This window comes from Lycorma delicatula, chromosome 1 (genome assembly GCF_047948215.1).
Source record: "Lycorma delicatula isolate Av1 chromosome 1, ASM4794821v1, whole genome shotgun sequence".
Classification (NCBI taxonomy): Eukaryota; Metazoa; Arthropoda; class Insecta; order Hemiptera; family Fulgoridae; genus Lycorma; species Lycorma delicatula.
The window spans coordinates 270,347,415-270,370,646 of record NC_134455.1 but is presented as its reverse complement, the minus strand read 5'-3'; the positions used below and the strand labels follow the sequence as shown (position 1 = coordinate 270,370,646).

Below are 23,232 nucleotides of genomic sequence, written 5' to 3'. Positions count from 1 at the left end.
TAACAACTGAAGTTACGGGGCCCAGCACAGCTGAATATACCATTTTCAGCTGATACTATCACACACTGACCATACTGTACACAGCAACAGAGTAAAACATCATTTTGATATCATGGCAATTACGTTTGAAAATTTTTTAATCTACAAGCAACAAGATTTTATGAAATAATTAAAATCCATTTATATCAAATGTGGTTAGACTGATCCATAAAAACCTAATTTTAATGCAGATATTTAGCATTTACTAATATTTATTCAATCTTCTGGTTTGATAAATATTTTAAGCTGTTTTGCTATATTGCAAGTACCTGATACAAATCCAAATAAATCTCTAGCTAGCTGGTATATTGAGATTTAAGTAATCACATTAAATCAGACTTGGAACAATAGATTCAATTAATGGGACTGTCTCGGAAAAAGTAATAACTAACTACCAATTTGTAATACTGCACGTTAAAATGCAGTATAACTTATTGAGTAGAAATTTATTTGGGAAGGAACCATGTTTGTTTGGATCTTGTTTATAAAATTTTAATTTTGTAAATTAATTTAATTTGTATTTTGGCAACTTTTATCAGATGGTTAATAATAAATAAATATTATCTGAAAAATCAATCCATCTAAAATAGATACTCTTTAAAACCACAAACTATTTAGCAGCCTAGACTATGTATCTTTTACTTCACATTTTAATTTCGTAACATCAACGCAATTCTCAACAACTTATGATGATCCTGAATATCTTCAAAATATATCTTTTTTGTACATAAAATATCATAACAAACTACCTTTACAAGACCAGCTGTGTACCCAGTGCATAAAGAACTGGGCAAAATCAACTTACAAGAAGGTATAGCAGAGCAATATTATGAATGTATTCATCGAGAAAAAAAGAAATACAAAAGAAACTGATGTTTTTTAAAAGGCAAACACATCTTTTATTTACAAATCCACTGAACTGATATATAAAAAAAAAACAAAAGTATTTTGTCAGTAAAAACTAATCTGATAATTTCCTGAAATAACAGTTACTATTGAAATCTATAAAAGGTAATGACTTCAGATTCATTTAATAAATAAACCATAATGAAGAAGCTCAAGAAAAGAAAATCTTCTAAGCTTTCAAAAATTAAATTTTTGCCAATTGCTGTGAGATGTCAACAAAATTATCACCACTTAAAGACTTTAAAAAATTTTTTCCACCATATAATGAACCATTATAAAGGATTTCAATGAGTCCATTTTGGGGCAATTTCCTTTCAGTAATGCATTTGACGCATTCTCATTAACTCCAAAGACTCCTGTAATTGTGAGGTGTATCCTCCCTTCAGAATAAGCACCATAAAATTACAAGTGAGTTTACATTAAAATATGTTTAGAATATATAATTAATCTATGTAACCTGAATAAAATTCTAACGCTTAGTAACCCTATCAACAGTTATGTACTTACTACTACTTATGAATGACATCTTGGCAGACAAGTCATATAAAAAGGAATTCTTTATTCTCTCTTTTAGTCTCTCATTCAATAACATAATGTTTGATTCATAAAGACAATTATTTATGAATGTTATTAAAAAGTGATATAAGAATGATTTTTACAGTAAACTATACTGTTCTGGAATAATGAAGATATATATAATTTTTCTATGTTATTATAACTGGTTGTGATAATTTTTTCCATAAATTTCTAAGGGATCAGTTTAAGAATAATAGATGACTAAAATCTGTGTACAATTTAGCCTTCATTTTCTTAAAAACAATTACAATAAATTTACTCTGGTTAATTATACATACAATACAGCAGAAGATGAAAGAAAAAAGATGGAATTAAACTTTTTCAGTATTACGTGTTAAGAAATATAACTGTGAATACATTAAGAAAGTTATACCATTCAACTTTAGCTAATTGCATTAGAACATTTAAGTATATTTTATTTATTTATCTTTTTCAAGTATAATTCAAGGCAAAGCAAACTCAAATTTTAAAATGTGTAAATAGCAAAATGCTTAACAATGTTTTTTATGACCATTTGGTTATGGAACTAACATATCTATATACAAGGTGATAAAAAGTATAACACTATCATATGAAGTAAGCTGATGATTACTGTAAAATATTAAATGACATAGAAAAGATTACTTATGTCATATGAGCAAGTTCTAAGTTCACAAAATTTTCTAAAAGCTAGGAATTTTAATTAAAAAAAAGAACTTTTATTAACTTGTAATTCTTTAAATATTTATTATAAAATCATCAAAATTATCAGGGATCATGTTTCCTATCAGCTACAAGAAGACTAATAATATAGGTACATAGGTTATTTGCAACATACTCATTTCTACAACTTTGTCTTTCTTTTATACACTCAGCAGTTTATTCAGTAATTTAATTAAACAATCCGTCAATAACCAACCACAGTTTAAAAAAATATTAAACTCTTTAATAATTAATCATTATTTGTTCATAGGAGTGAAGCAGTTTCACATTAGAATTAATGTCCACTGATATTTTTCAATATTTACACTTTTGGAATCTTTTTACAACTGTACATTGAGAGCTTATTTTTACACAAATATTTTCACTTAAATTACTAAGTCTCCATTGATATTATCACCGGCACAAAATAAAATTGATTTGATTTAAATTAATAATACGTCAATAATAACACTAAGAAATAAAATTTGGCGAATTTGGCTGCCAGTGTTTATTATTGCAATGCTTTGAACGGATCCGTACGAGATGTTAGGTCTTCCGATAGCTCTCGAATAGTCATCCGCCTGTTTGAACGAACCATTGTTTCCACTTTTTGCACATTTTCAACTGTTTTTGAGGTTACTGGACGTCCCGCACGTTGCTCGTCTTCAACAGACTCATTTCCGTTTTTAAATCAGTCATACCACTTGTACACAGTCTTCAAAGTTACCGCATTATCGCCGTACACCGATTCTAACATTTCGTGAGCTTCTTTCACACTCTTTTGCAACTTAAAACAAAACTTAATGTTAATGCGTTGTTCAAAATCCATGTTGCGCGACTGACACGATAAACACAACCTCACTCTAGCGGCTCTGCCAGCTGACTGGCAAGCTCGAACGTGTTACAACTTGTCCCTGCCTGTCAAAGTTGATCACGCTATTGGACAAATTACAGCATATGGATGTAGCATCGGCAGTTGCTCCGCTATAAAAATTCATCCACCGTATTTTTTTGATCACACCTCGTGTTCACAAAACATAAACTTATTAAAAACAAAAAATATCTCAAATTTTTGCACAGCTGATTATATTTACAATAAAACTGTGAAGTACTGATTAAAAAAAAAACGTTATACAATGAAATTGAAATATATTGGAAAGAATCAATTTTTTTTTTAATATTTTAAAATTTCAATTCATAAAATAGTTAAATGTTATTGTTATTGGAATATTTTCTTGATGATCAACACCCATTTCAGTACTACGGAATGGAAATTATTATTTTTCTGTCAAAAAAATCCATTGCAATTATTTGGTTCTTATTACCTAAATATTACTTTATGCTTTCATTCTTACACAGCTAATATAAAATAATAAAATATTTTTCATAAATTTTCTTTGAGAATAGCTACTTTTTTGAAATTTTATTACATAAAATAATAAAGTACTATTGGAACAATATATCAATGAATGTATTTTATAACATTAATGTCTACTTTTTCTAATTTATGGCCTTAAATTAAGACATAATTTCTAACAAATCTAACAGATTGAATGTAGAATCAATGAAGGTAGGCATAAACAGATAACTAAATGGAGTTCAAAATTGTCATTGATATAGTATAACGTATAAGAATTGATGATGAGAAGTCAACAAGGAAATCTAATTGGCAGAAATACTGAAACCAATGTAGATGCGGGCAATGGAAATGTTAAAATTAAAATATTTCTAAGTAAAATATAAACCTTTGATGAAAAAATGCTTTCTCTAAGAGGGGCATGCAATAACTCCATAGTTAATCATTTCTGAGTTCTGCAAATATTTCATGGCAATGTTAGTTTCTCATTCTAATATCTGGTACACAAAAGCTTAAAGTAAACTGGAGATATAATTTCTTGATTTTACAATACAGATTTAATGAGTAATTTTTTCTTCATATCTTCAATGAGCATCTTTTTACATCATTCAACATAAAAGAGAAGAAAAAATAAAAAGTTTTTTTTTTACTAATGTATAAAGAATAAAACGTTTAAATCTAATCAATTATTAAATAGTAATTCCTTCAGAAGCTGTTTTTCCTCATTTGGAATCAATTAAGTTAACTAATGATGCTAACAAAACATGCACAGCTTAATTTAAGAACCTAAAAAAATTCTCCATCATGTGCATGCTTATAGTGAACAAGTGTTGGATGCATGTATTTGTGTGATAATTGACCATAACATAATGGCAAGGTAAGCACAGTTAGGGAGAAATTGCTAATTTAAATGAATCAGATTCTGATCTGGATAAATTCAAATTCTTGAACAAACAAATTACACTGTTATCTTCTTTTATGTTTATATTGGAAGAAAAGGACTGATCTTCATGAAGCTTTCACAGACCAGTTATGGATATATGAATCACAGCAGATAGAATTGTATCTGCTATAGATATAAATTCTGAATTTTCAACTAAATGCAACATTTTATATGTTTTTCTTTACTGACAATTATTTTTATAGATGAATTACCAATTGAATATTTTATTTAAATTTATTTTTTTTAAAGTGAAAATCAAGCATTGATTTTAGAGGTGGGGATAAGATATATAATCAAAAGTATAAAATATTTTTTTATGAAAATAGTATGGAATTTAATTAACTAAAAGTAAGCACATATTTCAATTTTGAGCTTTCTCACATGAAAATTCATCACAAAACAATCCAATTACTGAACATCTAAAATTTGGGTAATTCAATCAGCTGAAATAGAACAGGTGATAAGATGTATACTTTTTTTGTAAATAAAGAGTAATTATTACAATATAATACTAATTTTTAAAATATGTCGAATACATTAATAACAAGCTGATGTTGACTATTTTGTAAATAATAGTTAATTTTTGTTGTTTGAATAGAATAAAACAAATAAAAAAGCCTATGTAGTCACTGTGGAATGTTCACAGCAGTCTTAGGGACTATCAAGTGTCAAATATTTACACATAAAAAAAAAAGTAACTGTGTATATATATTGGTTTGATGCAATGATTTGTTGATTTTACGATAATTTCTCACTAAAATTCAATACTGATCAAATACTTAATTATTACTTCAATTCATCATCTGGTAAGTTTAACTTACTAACAAGATTTTATAAAAAAAACAAACTAACATTACAATATTAAACAAACATCATTAACTTTCAAAGGGATATATTAAACAAAAATTTCAGATTGTTTATATATTTATATTTTTGACTGTATTTCAATTATATTCCGTTCCAGATGTTAAAGGATTTAAATTTGACTATTTTATACAATAATGCTCACTTAATACAAAATTTTACAATAAAATAAAACCCTATAAAAAAAAGTACCTTATATTTCTGAGATATTCTGATTAATTAATTAAATCCAGATAGAATAAGTAGACAATTAATGTTTCACTTTGCAAGTGCAATTTCAATTTATAATACAGTTAATTTTTATGCTTGGGGTAACATTTTTTAAATAATTATAACTGATGAAACTGTTCACCTTCAAAAGATGAAAAAAAAAATTTTTAACATAAATATCTATTACTTTCTTACTAGAAAAGTGTATTTATAATGAATAAGTATAAAAATATGATTAATACTAAAATTAGGAAAAATAATTCTAACAGAAATACTTAATATTTTAGCTTATTATTAATTTTATTATGTGGTCATTTCTGCCCACTTGCAAACAGATAAATAATCTGATCAGATTATCTTTAAATTAAGTTTTTTTGATTAAACACAGAAATAACTTTAAGTTTAATCATTTACTGAAAACATTATGTATTTTGACAAATGACAAATCGGAAAAAAAATTAATATAAATATCACAATACTCTTCCTCCAAAATGGAAGAATGCTAAAATTAAAATATTTAAAAAAAAATTATAAATAATAAAATAATTTTTCTGTTATAATTAATTTACAGACACAGATGACCAAATTCCATTGAGTCAGATATAAATAAAATTTCATAATTTTCTATACATAAAAGAATACAAATGAGGCAGGAAGGACATGTCAAAAATTTCAGAGAAACCTTAATTTCTTTGCAACACAAATTTGCTATATGTGTTCTTGGTAAATTTAAAAAAAGAAATAAGAGCAATAAAAGGTTATGGTACAAAAGTATATATATTTTTATGAAACACTAAGATCTGAAACAATAATTATATATACAAATGTATATAATATAAAAAATAATATTACTATGACACACTAGGTTTAATAAGGAATTGATTGTTTTTAAAATGAATAATAATCATAATAAATGAAGTAAGAGATCTTGAAAAGAATGACAGCTTGAAATTAACTGTGAGTAAAATTGTTCATAATTTCCACTCATTAAGTCTTTGTAATTTTCCTATCAAATTATTTATATAAAGTAGAACATTAAAAATCAACATCCATAACAATATACTTCTTTGAAAATAAAATTACAGGTATACTGAATGCTAAAATTCTCTGCTCATATACTTTGAACAATATCAGAAAAACCTTCTGAGCAAAAAATAAATAAAGAACAAAAAAATGCAAAAATCTACACAATGAATGTCAGACCCCAAATATTGGTTAGACAATAGAGTCAATTAGCCTTTTCTAAACCAAAATACTATGCAGTATATATTTCCAATAATGCTTGTCTGTTATCCCAGATTCCCGTATAAATACAACAATGCAGATGTTTTTCTTTTTTTTATATAAATTTATTTATAATAAATTTCATATTTTCTTATCTAAGTTAATATTTACACGGCACCTTTTCCTTTATATCAAAGGACAAAATAAATCAATATATAAAAAAGATATTTAAGCCGATCAATTATTAATAAAAATAATAATAGCAATAACAATGTCATGCTAAGAAAGCATAGCCAAGCGATAATGGCACAAAAAAAAACAATATCAACAAGAAATGTACGACCACCACCATGTCTTAAACAGCTTAACTAATACACACACATGTACACACTGTATCTTCTGTCTTTATAGTCTTGTTTTTGGTTCAGCTTATTGTTAATAAAGGTGAGTGATAACAATGAAAAGATGACAATGATGCATATGATGAGTATAAATATTTTTTATAAAACCGTCAAGTCACACTGGTGGCAGCAGTAAATCACAAATACTTTTAAATTACTATATTACACTTTTTTGTTTTATTTATTTATTTTTTTTAAGTTTTATCTCACTTTTCTCAATCTAACAGTAGAAATATACAAGGGGCTAATTATTGTTCAATAATACTATTTTCACTGTGAGTTAAGGACACTAAAAGGATGCATGGTACTACAACTGTTCAATAAACTTTGAAAACTGGTCCTGTGGTATAAGGTCATTTAGATCCGGCGCTGATGCAGGGGGTGGGGCAGGAGACTGATGATGAACAATTCCAGCACCCAGATGGCCAAGCATTATATCACTAGCTCCAGCTAAGTCATGGTGAGGTGAAGGAACAGGCTGATTACGAGGTGAAGGAACCGGATGTGGTGAGGGATTTGGTTGCGTTGCGGTGATCTAATAGGAGGAGGCAATCATATCATCTGCTGTTGCATGGAGATGCCTGGAGGCCCCATAAAACCACCTTGTGGTGATGGTACAGGTGGTGGTGGTGGTGTAGTTTTTACAGGATACTGAGCTTGATCGGCACCAGGAAACCCACCAGGTTGACTAAAATATGTTCATAATCCAGGCAACCTTTGGTGAGGAGTTGCATATCCACCCGGGAACCCTTGCTGCTGTTGTTGTCTGTGAATTGCAAGCAACTGTTTGTTGTACCAAGTTGGTTGCTGTTGAAGAGCATGTTGTCCAGGTCCAGGTCCTGGGCTTGCCCCATCCATGCCTATATGCTGAAGTCGCGGCTGTTGAACACCTAGAAACAAAAGCACAGAAATACAGCAACATAATTCTAACCATCTTTAATTACTTGCATAGCATAAATAAGTCAAAATAAATGAATATAAATAAACTTTATAATATACAAGGTCTGTAAATAAAGTAATAAGATTTCAACTTTTTATTAACAATCCAGTTACATATGGACTCTATCACCTTCGAAATAGTTCCCTTGGGAAGTCATGCAATGCTTCAAATGGTTTTCCCACTCTCCATAGCAGTGTTGGAACTCAGAAACTGGAATATTCTTTAGATGGTCAGTTCAATTTTTTTTTATGTTCTCTACTGTTCCAAAGTGGTGTCCTTTGAGGTACTTTTTTAAAGTTGGGAACAGGAAAATGTCGCAGGAATTCAAGTTAGGTGATTAAGGTGTTTGAGGAATGTTTTTCTTTGCCAAAAACTCATTAACTGAGAGTGCAGTGTGACGAGGTGCATTGTCATGATGAAGCAACATGAATCAAGTCAAAACCATGCTAATTTGTCTCGTCATAGTAATGGCATTGTCCATAAGGAGTTTTTGCCTACAGGTCAGACTGCAAATCAGTATGTTTATCAAGAAATTCTTGAAAGACTGTGGAGAAGAGTTGCCTGAATGAAATTGGCCATCAAAGACAACTGGATGCTGCAAGATGGCGGCTCTAAGTCTCTTTGAAAAGACTGTTCGGACTTGTGGTCCTCCCTGTACTTTTCATACATTCCGATCTCTGATCCTTTTCTGGTGTTGAAAATGTTTGTGTTGCAAGTTTCTTTCTTGTGAGTGTAAAGCGAAGTTTTTATCCTGGATTTTTTGTTTAATTTTGTCTTGTCTGTGATGTTTCTTCTGGTATAAGGCCAATTTTCTTCCAAACCCCACTTCTTATTACTTTGATCGATCTGCATCCATTCTTGGTTGTTTTTTTGGAGTTGAGAACTGTACTGTACTGTACAATCTCTGTTTTAAAAGTCTCTAATCTTGCTGCTTGATGTGTCCAAAGAATTTTAGTTCCCTCTTACACATGATATCAGTGTTGAATTTTAACTCTTTGTACATGACTTTGTTGGGGATGATCCACCACCTTTCTGGTACTTTTTGTTGATGCAGGTTCTGCCAATTCTTCTTTAAATTTTCTGGAGTCTTGGTCTTTGACTGTTTGTTGTATTGGAAGAGTGTTTCTGCTGCATATGTGGCTTCCAGTTTTGTAATTGTGTTGAAGTGTCTTATTTTGCATTTATGGATAAAATTTTTACTTTAAAAAAGCACAAAAAAATAATTGTTTTTGGTAGGTACTTGATTTTGAAAGGTGTACCAGGTTAATTTTTGTGCTTTAGCTACTTTATTTGTTCTTGTTTTGAGGTTTTTTATTTAGGTTGTTTGTTATATCTCAGAGGTATTTAAACTGGGCTACTATTTTGTCTTTATTACTGTAAATGTTTACTTCTTTTAATTTTGTTGGTTTGTGGCTAATTTCTGTCTTTTCGAATGATATTTTGAAGCCAATTTTATTTGCAATATTTTGAAGTTCTAATATCTGTGTTTTAGTTTCGTCGATGTCATTTGCTAGTAAAGTCGTCTGAGAAAACAAGGCAGCTTGTTTTGATTTTTTGGCCTATTTTTATTTTTAGGGAGCATTTTTTAAGTCATTCCCTCATTTTCATTTTCAGAGCATAGTTGATAGTAGCAGTGACAGTCCATTGTCTGGTGCAGTCCTGTTTTGATCTCAAATGGTTCCAAGAGTTTGTCTCTGAATTTCACTTTTGACTTAGTGTTTGAGAGGGTCAATTTTATCATGTTTACTAATTTGTGATGCAGTTCGAGGTGTTGTAGAATTTTTAGTAGGGATTCTCTGTGGATACAATCAGATGCTTTCTGAAGGGAGTAGGGGTAGCCAACCCAAAAAAGAATTACTTTTTTTTAGATATTCTGCCGTTTTAATCTACCAATTATTAATATATAAATTCAGATTATCATACAAAAATTATGCATATACATTTATTACAACCCCCTAAAAACAGGGTGGAAGTTAAAAAATAGGAATTTGTGGGAACAGATATTTCTCAAAAACTATTTGATTTGTAGAGAGGGTTTTGATTTGCTTATTTTCAGTTTCATAATAAAATTACATCTACACACAGTTCAAAATGTTCTTATTTAACTGTTCAAGCATGGTTGACGTGACATTCTTGAAAAGAACTTTTCATTCCCCAGTGTGGCTGACGAGACACTAATGTTTAATGCACTGCTATTATGTGTTGGCCTCTACAGGCTGTGATTTTAACTGTGTCTTTGTGACAACTGTACAGCTGGATTTGTGAAATTATACTCTTTATTCAATATGTAATTTATCTACATTTTACCATTTTTAACGATTATATCGTATTGAAAACAATGTATTTCTTTGGTTATGTTTGCACTTATATTCCATGTGCTAAATGTATTTGTTCATTAATGTAGTTTACTTGAATTTATTTGTGTGTTCAGTTTATTTATTTCTTGTTTTCTTCTTAGTGTTTTAATTTTATATTTAATTACAACATTTGATCTGCATTATTTTTATACTAGCGATTTAGTTTAGTGTTTATTATTTTCCAATGGCTGCATGTTTGCGTAATTTAGCAAACGATGAAATTGAAGACTTATTGAATACGGATCTTTATTCAGATTTTTCTGATCATGACATAATAATCTGAATCTAGGGAGGATGAAAATGAGGTTCATAATGTTGGTCCTTCTGATGATAATAGTACAGTTTTACAGGGACGTTAATTTTAGTTGGAATGAAGTAGATGATAAGTTTATTAGTCAATCACGTCAGTTTACTGAAAATAGTGGAGTAAATTTAGATGTGTTTGGGAACATAGTCCATAATATACACCTCTGAATGTATTTATTTTTTAAAAAAATTTGATGAGACCTAGTAAACAAAGCTGCAGAGGAGACAACAGATATGCTTCTAAATTTAGATTATCTAGTGTTTTACTGCCGAAATCCTGGGTTAAAAAATGGACTGAAACATTTAATGAAATATATATACTTAGCCATAATTATGTCTATGGGTATTGTACAAAAACCATCTGTTAAATTATATTATTCCAAAAAAGAACTGTTTGAGAAACCTAGCTTTTCTGTTATGATCCTTATTGACAGTTTTATGTTAACAACCCACCGGGTTGGTCTAGTGGTTAACGCGTCTTCCCAAATCAGCTGATTTGGAAGTCGAGAGTTACACCGTTCAAGTCCTAGTAAAGCCAGTTATTTTTACATGGATTTGAATACTAGATCGTGGATACCGGTGTTCTTTGGTGGTTGGGTTTCAATTAACCACACATCTCAGGAATGGTCGAACTGAGAATGTACAAGACTACACTTCATCTACACTCATACATATCATCCACATTCATCCTCCGAAGAATTATCTAAACGGTAGTTACCGGAGGCTAAACAGGAAAAAAAGAAAGAAAAGATTTATGTTAACAAAATTTTTCCATTTCTACAACAGTTATATAGATAATCACACTGGTCCCAAAAAAACATTTTAAAGTTTAACCAATAATAGACGCCTTGCTTAAAAAATGTCAATTGTTGTATAAATCTGAAAGAAATTTGTCAACTGATGAATTGTTGCATTTATGGAAGGGTTGTCTTGGATAGAAGCAGTATATTTCTCTAAAGGAAAATGAAGTGGGAATAAAATCCTATGAGTTGTGTGAATCTAAAAGTGGCTACTTGTGAAATTTTTTCTTTTACACCAGAAAAGAAACACAATTTACTTTTAACAGCTGACAGCAGTATTACCAAAAGCAGTTGCTTGTGCCTTAATCTTAAGGAACCTTTATTAGGAAAAGGTTATCCAGTCTGGATGGACAATTACTAAAACCATCCAAAACTAGCATATTTTTTAAAAGAAAATAATACACACTGCATAGGTTCTCAAAAGTTCTAAGTGGTACATAAAACTTTTTAAAAGATTATTAAATGTAACTATCCACAATTAATTTGTAATTTATAAAAAACTTACCAATGAAAAGACAATTTAAAATGTATAATGAATCTATCCAACTGAACAAATTTGTTAAACATTTGGATCATCAGTAAACTAGACTGAAGGCTAATCGACCATCCATGGAACCATCACTGTTCACATTAATTGATAGACTTTTTATCACCGTCCCCCCTCCAACTGGAGAGAAATCTAAACCTTATCAAAGATGTGTTGTGTTTAACTCATCCGGAAAAAGAAAAGAGAGTGTATTGGTGTTTCGAATGTGAAGCAGCATTATGTGTAGATGAATGCTTTGAAATTTACCATACAAAAGTAAAATTTTAATATGATAAAGGTTGTAAGTATTGTAAAAAAATGTAAATAGTGCCTCCTAGTTGGGTTAAGTAAATGTTAGTGTTTACATGTGTTAAACTTTTAAAATATTCATCAGCAATTCAGAGATCACCAGGGTTAAAAAAAATCACATATATTGTACGTAATATTCATATTTAGCATAACATTTTTTTTTTTTGTCTTCAGTCATTTGACTGGTTTGATGCAGCTCTCCAAGATTCCCTATCTAGCGCTAGTCGTTTCATTTCAGTATACCCTCTACATCCTACATTCCTAATAATTTGTTTTACATATTCCAAACGTGGCCTGCCTACACAATCTTTTCCTTCTACCTGTCCTTCCAATATTAAAGCGACTATTCCAGGATGCCTTAGTATGTGACCTATAAGTCTGTCTCTTCTTTTAACTATATTTTTCCAAATGCTTCATTCTTCATCTATTTGCCGCATACCTCTTCATTTGTCACTTTATCCACCCATCTGATTTTTAACATTCTCCTATAGCACCACATTTCAAAAGCTTCTAATCTTTTCTTCTCAGATACTCCGATTGTCCAAGTTTCACTTCCATATAAAGCGACACTCCAAACATATACTTTCAAAAATCTTTTCCTGACATTTAAATTAATTTTTGATGTAAACAAATTATATTTCTTACTGAAGGCTTGTTTCGCTTGTGCTATTCGGCATTCTATATCGCTCCTGCTTCGTCCATCTTTAGTAATTCTACTTCCCAAATAACAAAATTCTTCTACCTCCATAATCTTATCTCCTCCTATTTTCACATTCAGTGGTCCATCTTTGTTATTTCTACTACATTTCATTATTCTTTTTGTTTTGTTCTTGTTTATTTTCATGCGATAGTTCTTGCGTAGGACTTCATCTATGCCGTTCATTGTTTCTTCTAAATCCTTTTTACTCTCGGCTAGAATTACTATATCATCAGCAAATATTAGCATCTTTATCTTTTCACCTTGTACTGTTACTCTGAATCTAAATTGTTCTTTAACATCATTAACTGCTAGTTCCATGTAAAGATTAAAAAGTAACGGAGATAGGGAACATCCTTGTCGGACTCCCTTTTTTATTACGGCTTCTTTCTTATGTTCTTCAATTATTACTGTTGCTGTTTGGTTCCTGTACATGTTAGCAATTGTTCTTCTATCTCTGTATTTGAACCCTAATTTTTTTAAAATGCTGAACATTCTATTCCAGTCTACGTTATCGAATGCCTTTTCTAGGTCTATAAACGCCAAGTATGTTTGTTTGTTTTTCTTTAATCTTCCTTCTACTATTAATCTGAGGCCTAAAATTGCTTCCCTTGTCCCTATACTTTTCCTGAAACCAAATTGGTGTTCTCCTAACACTTCTTCCACTCTCCTCTCAATTCTTCTGTATAGAATTCTAGTTAAGATTTTTGATGCATGACTAGTTAAACTAATTGTTCTGTATTCTTCACATTTATCTGCCCCTGCTTTCCTTGGTATCATGACTATAGCACTTTTTTTGAAGTCTGAAGGAAATTCCCCTTTTTCATAAATATTACACACCAGTTTGTATATTCATTTTATTTTCTAATTCATTTCCTCTGTATAACTCTTCAATATATTCCACCCATCTATCGACTTTACCTTTCGTATTATATATTGGTGTACCATCTTTGTTTAACACATTATTAAATTTTAATTTATGTACCTTAATTTTAATTTTCCTTAACTTTCCTGTATGCTACGCCTAATTTACCAATGTTCATTTCTCTTTCCACTTCTGAACACTTTTCTTTAATCCACTCTTCTTTCGCCAGTTTCTGTTTGTCTGTTGTTTGTCTGTTGTTCATCACTAGCATTCTTATATTTTCTACGTTCATCCATCAGCTGCAATATATCATCTGAAACCCAAGGTTTTCTACTAGTTCTCTTTATTCCGCCTAAGTTTGCTTCTGCTGATTTAAGAATTTCCTTTTTAACATTCTCCCATTCTTCATTTACATTTTCTACCTTATCTTTTTTACTCAGACCTCTTGCGATGTCCTCCTCAAAAATCTTCTTTACCTCCTCTTCCTCAAGCTTCTCTAAATTCCACCGATTCATCTGACACCTTTTCTTCAGGTTTTTAAACCCCAATCTACATTTCATTATCACCAAATTATGGTCGCTATCAATGTCTGCTCCAGGGTAAGTTTTGCAGTCAACGAGTTGATTTCTAAATCTCTTAACCATGATATAATCTATCTGATACCTTGCAGTATCGCCTGGCTTTTTCCAAGTGTATATTCTTCTATTATGATTTTTAAATTGGATGTTGGCAATTACTAAATTATACTTTGTGCAAAACTTTATAAGTCTGTCCCCTCTTTCATTCCTTTTGCCCAGCCCGTATTCACCCACTATATTTCCTTCCTTGCCTTTTCCAATGCTCTTATTCCAATCTCTATTAAATTATTAAATTTAACTCCAACTATTATTAAATTTTCATCTCCTTTTACATGTTTAATTGCTTCATCAATCTCTTCATATACACACTCTACCTCATCATCATCATGGGTGCTTGTAGGCATATAGACGTTAACAATCGTTGTCGGTTTAGGTTTTGAGTTTATCCTTATTACAATGATTCTATCGCTATGCGTTTTGAAATACACTACTTTCTTCCCTATCTTCTTGTTCATTATGTAACCTACTCCTGCCTGCCCATTATTTGACGCTGAGTTAATTACTCTAAAGTCACCTGACCAGAAGTCGCCTTCCTCTTCCCACCGAACCTCACTAATTCCTACTATATCCACGTTTACCCTATCCATTTCCCTTTTTAAATTTTCCAACGTTTTTTAAGCTTCTAACATTCCACGCTCCGACTCGTAGAATGTTATTTTTTACTTTTCTGGTGACCCCTTCTTTAGTAGTCCCCACCCGGAGATCCGAACGGGGGACTAGTTTACCTCCGGAATATTTTACCAAGGAAGGCGCCTCCATCATTGCTATATGAAAATGCAGAGAGCCACATTTTCTTGAAAAAAAAGCAGCTGTAGTTTTCCATTGCTTTCAGCTGCGCAGTACTCAGAGGACTGAGTGATGTTGATATGGCCGTTTAAGTCATTCTGACTCACGCCCCTAACAACTACTGAAAGAGCTGCTGCCCTCTTTCAGGAATCGTTCCTTAGTCTGGCTCTCAACAGATACCTCTCCGATATGGTTGCACCTTCAGTCCAGCTACTCTGTATCCCTGAGCACTCAAGCCCCATCACCAACGGCAAGGTCTCATGATTCATAGAGAAGGATGACAAAATTATAAAAATTAAATTTTGCAGGTTTTTCTTATAAGAATGATGTATAATTAAGATAGAGTAAAAAATAAAGTGTTTTCTTCAGTTCTATAAAGCCCTGCAAAACTGTGAAAATGTAAAATTAACTCCAGACTGAGGATAAGTCATTACACAACTAACACCATGGTTGAAAGGTTAATTGATATTTCACTCTCTAACTTTTTCACACTAAGTATTTTAAGATCCCCTCTCTACAAATCATAGATCCAGAAATTCTGTGCAATTTGTGAAAAAATCATTAAGACATCTTTTTTGATAGCCAAGTTACAGCTATCCTAGTGTTTCAACCTAAACATAAATTTTTGAGAAAACAATAGATACATATTTACTAATATATTTTAACTTAGCCAGAAAAGCTATCTTAGAATAAGCTAACTTCATATGTTTCTCCTATATCTTCTTTTTTCTCTATCTCTTTTCTTAAATTTTCTAGTCTTAGTTTTCCGTCTTTTTTGAAATGTTACACTCTTGGAAGTTGTCATTCAACGTTTTCTTCTTTCTTTTTTTACGTTGCTTTCCTATTTGGAAATGCTTGTGACTAGGTGACACACTGATCCTTTTCATGACGAGATGTGGGATATGTTACCAAAATTATACCAACACTTTACTGAGAAGCTCCAAATACTGGTTCACATTGTTCATGTTTTGTTTGAATTCTAACTTTATTTAAAGGCATTTCTTTTTAAGAGTTAAATTTTTTATTTAATAACTTTGATGTCTGCTTTGATTTAGCTCTCTGTTTAGTAGATGGGATTTTTAACAGCTATTTATTTGTAATAAAGTTTTTAAACAGCAAGTACAATGATAACAAAGAAATGAAGTTGAAGTAAACATGATTTAGGTTAGATAAAAACAAAGCTAAATTTTCAGGTTGTGAGTAAGACTATGCCAACGATATTTAATATTCACTTAAAACTATTTACTAATTAATATTCTCAAAGACAAGATACTAATTCAAATTTAGCACACTTTAATATAACAAAAAATGCAAAAACAATTTTCATAAAAATTTTTTTTTTGGGTTAAATACCTCCTGAAGTGTACAAGTGTTATCACCAAGTCTCTGCTTCTTTTTCTGTTGTAATCCAATATTAGCTTAAGATGATTTGGTCTGGACAGCTCCTCCACGGCCTGAAACCTCCCTGGTATTTTTCAGTTCTTTCTCGAGTTGTAAACTGAACCTGCTGAGAATGATTCTTGAAAGAATTTAGATGTTGTGTCTAGGAATGATTCTCCTGTAATCTTCAGGATGTTTTGTCTACTTTTTTGTATTGTGGATGGATGAGGGCTGTTGTCCAATGTCTCGGTAGTTCTTCTTTGATCCAGATGTTGACAAACAGTTGATGAAGGGTGATTTTTGCTGGTCTTCCTGCATGTTTCCAGATCTCTACAAAGGTCTGATCTTCTCCTGCCACTTACTATTTCTTCATCTCACCCAGTGCTTGGTAAATGTAGAAGGGTAGATGTTTTCTGGTGGTGTTGTTATTGGGATGCTGTCAGAATTTAGAGATCTGCCAGTTCTTCGCAATTTAGTAGTTGAAATATTTAGCTAGGACATTTTCCACGTTGCCTTTATTGTTATGGGTGAGATTATGGTTTTTATCCTTCAAGGTTTTGTGATATTCTCTCAGCTTTTCTTTTTCTGTTAAGACTTTGGAACCACTGTAAGGTATTACTTAAGTAAATGAAGTATAGTCTTGTATATTCTCAGGTCGACCATTTCTGAAATGTGTGGTTAATTGAAACCTAACCACCAAAGAATACCGGTATTCACAATCTAGTCTCTTAACTGCATTTTTTTGAATTTGTCTTCTATTGATTTTCAGTATCTTTATGTAGTTACCTTCTTATTTTCCTTAGTGTTTGGATGGTTTCTTTTCTTTGTTTTATTAGATTTTGGAAGGATGTTTCTGATTTTTGGGATTAGTGTAATAGCCGTGTTTGATGCCTCTTCCCCACTGCTTTTTCGCATTCACTGTTCTTTCATTTTCGTGGAATGTATCCACGATTGTTATTTTTTCGGTTGCTTCTTGGTAATTTTCATTCTTGTTTAGTTAGTTAGGGTTTATTTTTCTTTTGGTTTTATGGGCTTGGTTTTGTTGTTACTTGAGGAGTGAATTTAATTTTAATTTTTACTATATTGTGACCTCTGCCTGTATCTACTCCTTGGAGGACTTTTACATCTCTTTGTGGAGGTGTTTGTCTATGAAGATATGACCTGGTTGCCATTCTCCTTTACTGTATTAACGGTTTCCAGGTTTTGAGTTTTTGAGGTCTTCTCTTAAAATATGTGGATTTCGAGATTAGGTTGTGGTTTCTGCAGAGATCGATGAGCCTCAGTCAGTTTTCATTTGTTCTCTTTTGGGTGGGCCATTTTCCGATGATGCGGCATTTTTTTCTACCTGTTTGAGCACTGACCTCCAATTAGTTATTTAACATGATTTTTGGGGGTATTATTTATGGTCTGGTCGAGTAGGTCCCAGAACTTTTCTGTTTCTTTATGGTCTTTTGGAGATTTACTTTATTATTAGTGGGGATGGGGACATTTGTTATGGTATAGATTTTATTAGATGCTTTTAGGGTGAGTGTTGAGATTCTTGGGGATTATGACTTCAATTCTTGTATGGAGTTTATTATTTTGAGGTTGACCAAAAAGCTTGTTCAAATTGTGGGGCATTTTTCATCACTCTCTCCCTACCTTTGTAGAACCTATATCCTTGAGATTCCATGGCGTCCAGTTCAGTGTTTTTTATTTCCTGCAGTCTCATGATGAGAATTTTGTATTGGTCCATTAGGTTAGTTATTATTTTAGTTTATCAGTCTGAATGAGTGAGTTTACATTATGCATGGAAATGTAGATGATCTGCTTTGGCTTGATTTTTGATTTGTATTGTTCTTGTTTGTGTGTGTGGTGTTATGGCATTTCAATGCTTCCAATCACATGTTATTTTCTATGTGACAGCCCACCATTTTACGGAATTTATTCTTTAAAAGACCTTTTACAGTTGACTGTCAATGGGAGTCACCAGTGGTGGAACTACGTCTTGAGTTACACCTCTAGATGTGATCTAGTGAGGTGATAGTGGGGTATGACTTGATGATAAATGAAGTTTGTTTAGATTCAGTTCACCAAGAAAATTTCTCCTATTTGTTACAGATTTAACTAGGCACATCTCGTGGAGACTTGATCTGACTTTTGTTGAAGTTGTTATTTTGGAGAAAAGTTAAAAAGTTTGATCCTTAAACATTACAACAGGTTACACAGACAGTTATAAGCTATAAAAACAAAATATATAAACATACATATATATATATATATGCTGAAGGGAGAAACATGACACAGACTTATAAACTATTTGATCACATATTAAATTTCCTAATCACTGTAAAAGGAGTACCATGTACAACACTGAAGAGGGAGAAGCTGCATTATAGTTCTGAACACAATCTGAAGCAATCATCCACTATTTATATAGTTATCATAAATAAGTTATTTTATAAAAGAAACAATAATGAAAAAGTGAACAGAAGTAGAGGGGGAAAAATAATGAATAAAATTCTTGTTAATAAATGAAACAAGTTTGTATGATTTATATGACTATAGCATAAGAGACACTCATAGTCAGAAATCTTTTAAATATGCTTTGAAAATATAAATTTTTGTAAATATTAGTTTCCTACTCCTGATTTGAATACATCTTAATTGTATTTAATATGGTATAATCAACAATGGTTTAAAAAATTATTCTGTACTTCTATACCTTTTATTTATACAGTCAAGCAATTAACTGACTTGATGAAATCATTACATGCAATTACATTAAACATGGTTTTCCTATCAAAAAATTAGTAATCTATCAAGAGTTACCAGTTTCTACTTTGCTCTATGAAAACAAAGTATGGTGTTTTGTAAAAGGGGAGTACTCAAATTTAGGTTGATGAATCGAGTCATTTTAAGGTTGTGGCTAAAAACCATATTACATGAATTTAGACAATTAGCTAAATATATTTTCTAAGACAGGGGATCACTGATAGAAATAGGTAACCCACTACTATAACATATGAATGAGTAAAGCAAAAATTACTCAATAGTATAAACTGATAAGATTTGACAACATAAAAATAATAATTCAGTCTACTTCATGATAGGGTGAAGAGAAGGATGAGAACTTTATTTTATTTTTTGAAAAAAAATTGAAATACTTACAGCTGGAATTTAAAGAAAAGAATAAATGACGAAGTACAGGTGAATGAAATCAACCAAAATAAAGATTTACTACAATGTGGTCAATAATCTTAAAATGCATAACAAATGAAATAAATCTAGACAAAACACGACTGTAAGGAAAGAACATAGTTTTTAGACAAACCACATTTTACATCATGATACTGCTGCACGAGGCTTTTTTGATAATATTATCAATGTGTTCAGTAGCAACCTTTCTTCTGTAAGTAAAATTTTATAAGAAAAACCCCCTAAGAACTAATAACTGACAATACCTTAAATAAAATTAAGTATCTGATTTAAATAAGGAAAAAGTGTAACAAATTTAACAAACCTGGAGCTGCCATATGACCTGGACCACCAGGAACAGCAGATTGTTGCTGCTGCTGTTGTTGTTGAAACACAGTCTGTTGTTTGATAAATGCAGCCACTAATTGTGGATTGCTTTTAAGGATATGCAAAATTTGCTGTTGCTGTTCAGAACTTGTAGGAGATCTTAATGTCTGCAGTAGCTGATGTAATGCTTGTTTGTGGAGTCCAGAGTTCTGCTGAGGCTGGGCTTGTGGTTGTCTCAAGCTAACTGTGCTTCCCATTGGTAGTCCTGCTTGACCAGCAGCACCTTGTCCAGCACTGTGCAACAACTGTGGATTCTGCTGTCTTAAACCAGCATTCGGTTGAAGGTCTGTTGTTGGATATCTAAAACAAGATTTCAATGTAAGCATGTAAGAAGTTAACATGCTGTACTTTAAGTGCATTTTAAAATGAAAAACATAAAAATGTTTACAAAAAGAAAAAAAAATTGGTCAATACTTTCATGATTTTCCAGACAACAATGCACTGATTAATTGAAGATCTGAAAATTGCACAACACAATAATAATACTAGAAATTTATTACTATCAATCTTTTTCTCTCTTTCTCTGCTTTTTTCTTACTTTTCTATGTCAATTTTGTAAAGACAAGGTGGCAAGAAGGAACAGGTGATTTTTCATTGTTCATTGCAATTAACAGCAGTTTGAATGCTAAATACTGTTACAATGCCATTTTGCTCCTAAATATACGCTTTTAATTACAACTGGTATTTGTTGAGAATGTACCAAAGTTTTGGTAAAAGCATTTATAAGAATGGTCATTGTTACAAAACTGTAGAACACTACAGTGTTCTACAGTGAATTAATTAACACATACTATAAAGCTATGAACTAGAAATTTTATGAGTACAGTTTCTGTGTTCAGCGAATCTTTAAATCTAATCAAAAATTTCCTATAGCTGAGAATCTATTAAGCAGTAACAGCGTTTTTCCTGTCAAGTTCACAGCATTCTGCATGGCTAAGTAATAAATACCATTAGACCTATCTTATGATACTTATTGATAAAGCAGAATACTGACTGTAGACTTAAACTTTCATCCATATAATAAGATTTACGTGGTCTAGTAATTGTAAACAAATGATGATTTAAATGCTATTTTATATATATATATTTTTTAAATTATACTATAATGAATAATTTATTTTTTTAGTACTGATGGCAACAAAAAAAAAATAAATGAAATGATGATCAACTCTGACTTAGGGAGAATACTGTCCGACAATATCGGAGAAGTAATGAACTAAAAGATAAGAATTTTTTATAATTTATTAAAGATTGGGCATGTATGCTGCATTGTAAATGTTGTTCTTGTGAGGGTCTACTTTTCAGTCACTCTGTAGTTAACTTTAATGTAGATAAAATTAAACTAGAAAATCCAAAAATAATTTGATTCTAAATTATAATTTTCAGTTAATATTAAATAATCAGATGTTTCACCAAATCTGTTACATATACACATATGTAATAATGCCTATTAAATTACATATACACATTTTTAAAAGTACATAGAATTTTATTTCACTAATAACTTTTTCATATTCTTTTTATTGTTATTATTGAATAATTATTTACTGTAAAACTTTTTTTACAATCACGGGTTAATAATTATTAATAAATCAACATATTTAAATTAAAAAAAAAAGAAAAGGAGATGAAGTCTTTTTCAAAGCAATGTGCCTTCCCTTGTAAGACCCAATATTTCATTAATTAAAATTTTATTTGGCTGTAACTCTGGAACTAATAAAAATAAGTACCACTTATGATATATTGTTGAAAAGCTCTAAATGAGGGCAGTTAAGAAAAGCTATTTTGGACACTTTTAATTCAGTCGATTACAATTAAAAGGGGAGGTGCACAACTAGATGTTACAACAGTCATAAATTCAAAATTACAAGATACTACGTCTTATTGTTTTTGAGTTATGCGAGATACATACATATGTATGTACATTTAATGAGTGTGTTAAAACAAGTTTTCTTTGAAAAAAAAATTACACAAGTATTTACTTATTGAGAACTAAAAAGTGATTTTTATTAACAGTATGGGAAATAATTTTAAATATTTAATAACTACAAAAACTGTTTTTAAACAAATTTAAAAATTACTTTTTTAAAATACAATTTTAATTAAGTAATGAATATTAAAATTGCATAATAAGATTATAGATGAAAAACAGGATTTTTTTTAATACATAATTTCCTGTAATTCCTAAAATTTTCATCAAGTAACAGCAACTCAAAAAATAATGCAGAAAAAATATGGTACTCTTAATAAAAATATTCATTTTCTTATGAGACCACTACAGTCTACGTTTTATGTAAAATAATGAATGTTTCCTACATTATTCTTTACCTCCTATGCATAACCGTTTTTCCTCTGTTTTTGGTGGTGAATTTTACTTTACTTAAACCCTTCTATTATCACAATATCTTCAAGTGTTTGACCATTAACACTGTTAAACAAAACTATACATAAAGCTTTGTGAAACTTGTATCAAAATTATCTAAATTTTATGTAGTATTACTCATACATAACAGCTGAAAGAAATTAGTGCTAAATATGTTAATTTTCATTCATTTCAATCTAACGACATTTTTCAATTTACATTTTTTTTAATGCACAACACATTAGTAACACAGCGTGAATAAATAAAATTAATGTAATGACTGACTTCAAACATTTATTATTTTTTTGATAGTATAATTACATAATATGCATTGCCAATTGCATAGTTAAAAATTATCCCTGTAAAAAATGAGGTACTGATTTTCTTTAACAGCAACACTTGAGATTAATACACAGGTATTATTGTATCAAAAAGAAGCATATAAATTTAATAATAAAAGTAGCTTTAACAAAAAAAAAATACATATATAACTTTGCGAAG

At 30.6% G+C, this 23,232-nt stretch overlaps 1 protein-coding gene across 1 annotated transcript; it reads right to left on the bottom strand.

Annotated features, from left to right (window-relative positions):
* Window positions 1-6,411: 6,411 nt before the first annotated feature.
* LOC142331451 (histone acetyltransferase p300-like) lies at window positions 6,412-23,008 on the bottom strand. Its single transcript, XM_075377374.1, has 3 exons — window positions 22,698-23,008; window positions 20,308-20,669; window positions 6,412-8,091 (listed from the first exon to the last, which is right to left on the bottom strand). The coding sequence occupies exons 1-3, from the start codon at window positions 22,706-22,708 to the stop codon at window positions 7,901-7,903; spliced, it is 564 nt and encodes a 187-aa protein (XP_075233489.1). The 5' UTR covers window positions 22,709-23,008; the 3' UTR covers window positions 6,412-7,900.
* Between the last annotated feature and the right edge of the window lie 224 nt (window positions 23,009-23,232).

Bases quoted from the DNA above. Each gene is read 5' to 3' on its own strand.
- LOC142331451 (XM_075377374.1), bottom strand. The intron at 8,092-20,307 runs GTTTGTTAAATT...TTTTGTTTCTAG, and splicing joins AGGTCATATGGCAGCTCCAG to GTGTTCAACAGCCGCGACTT.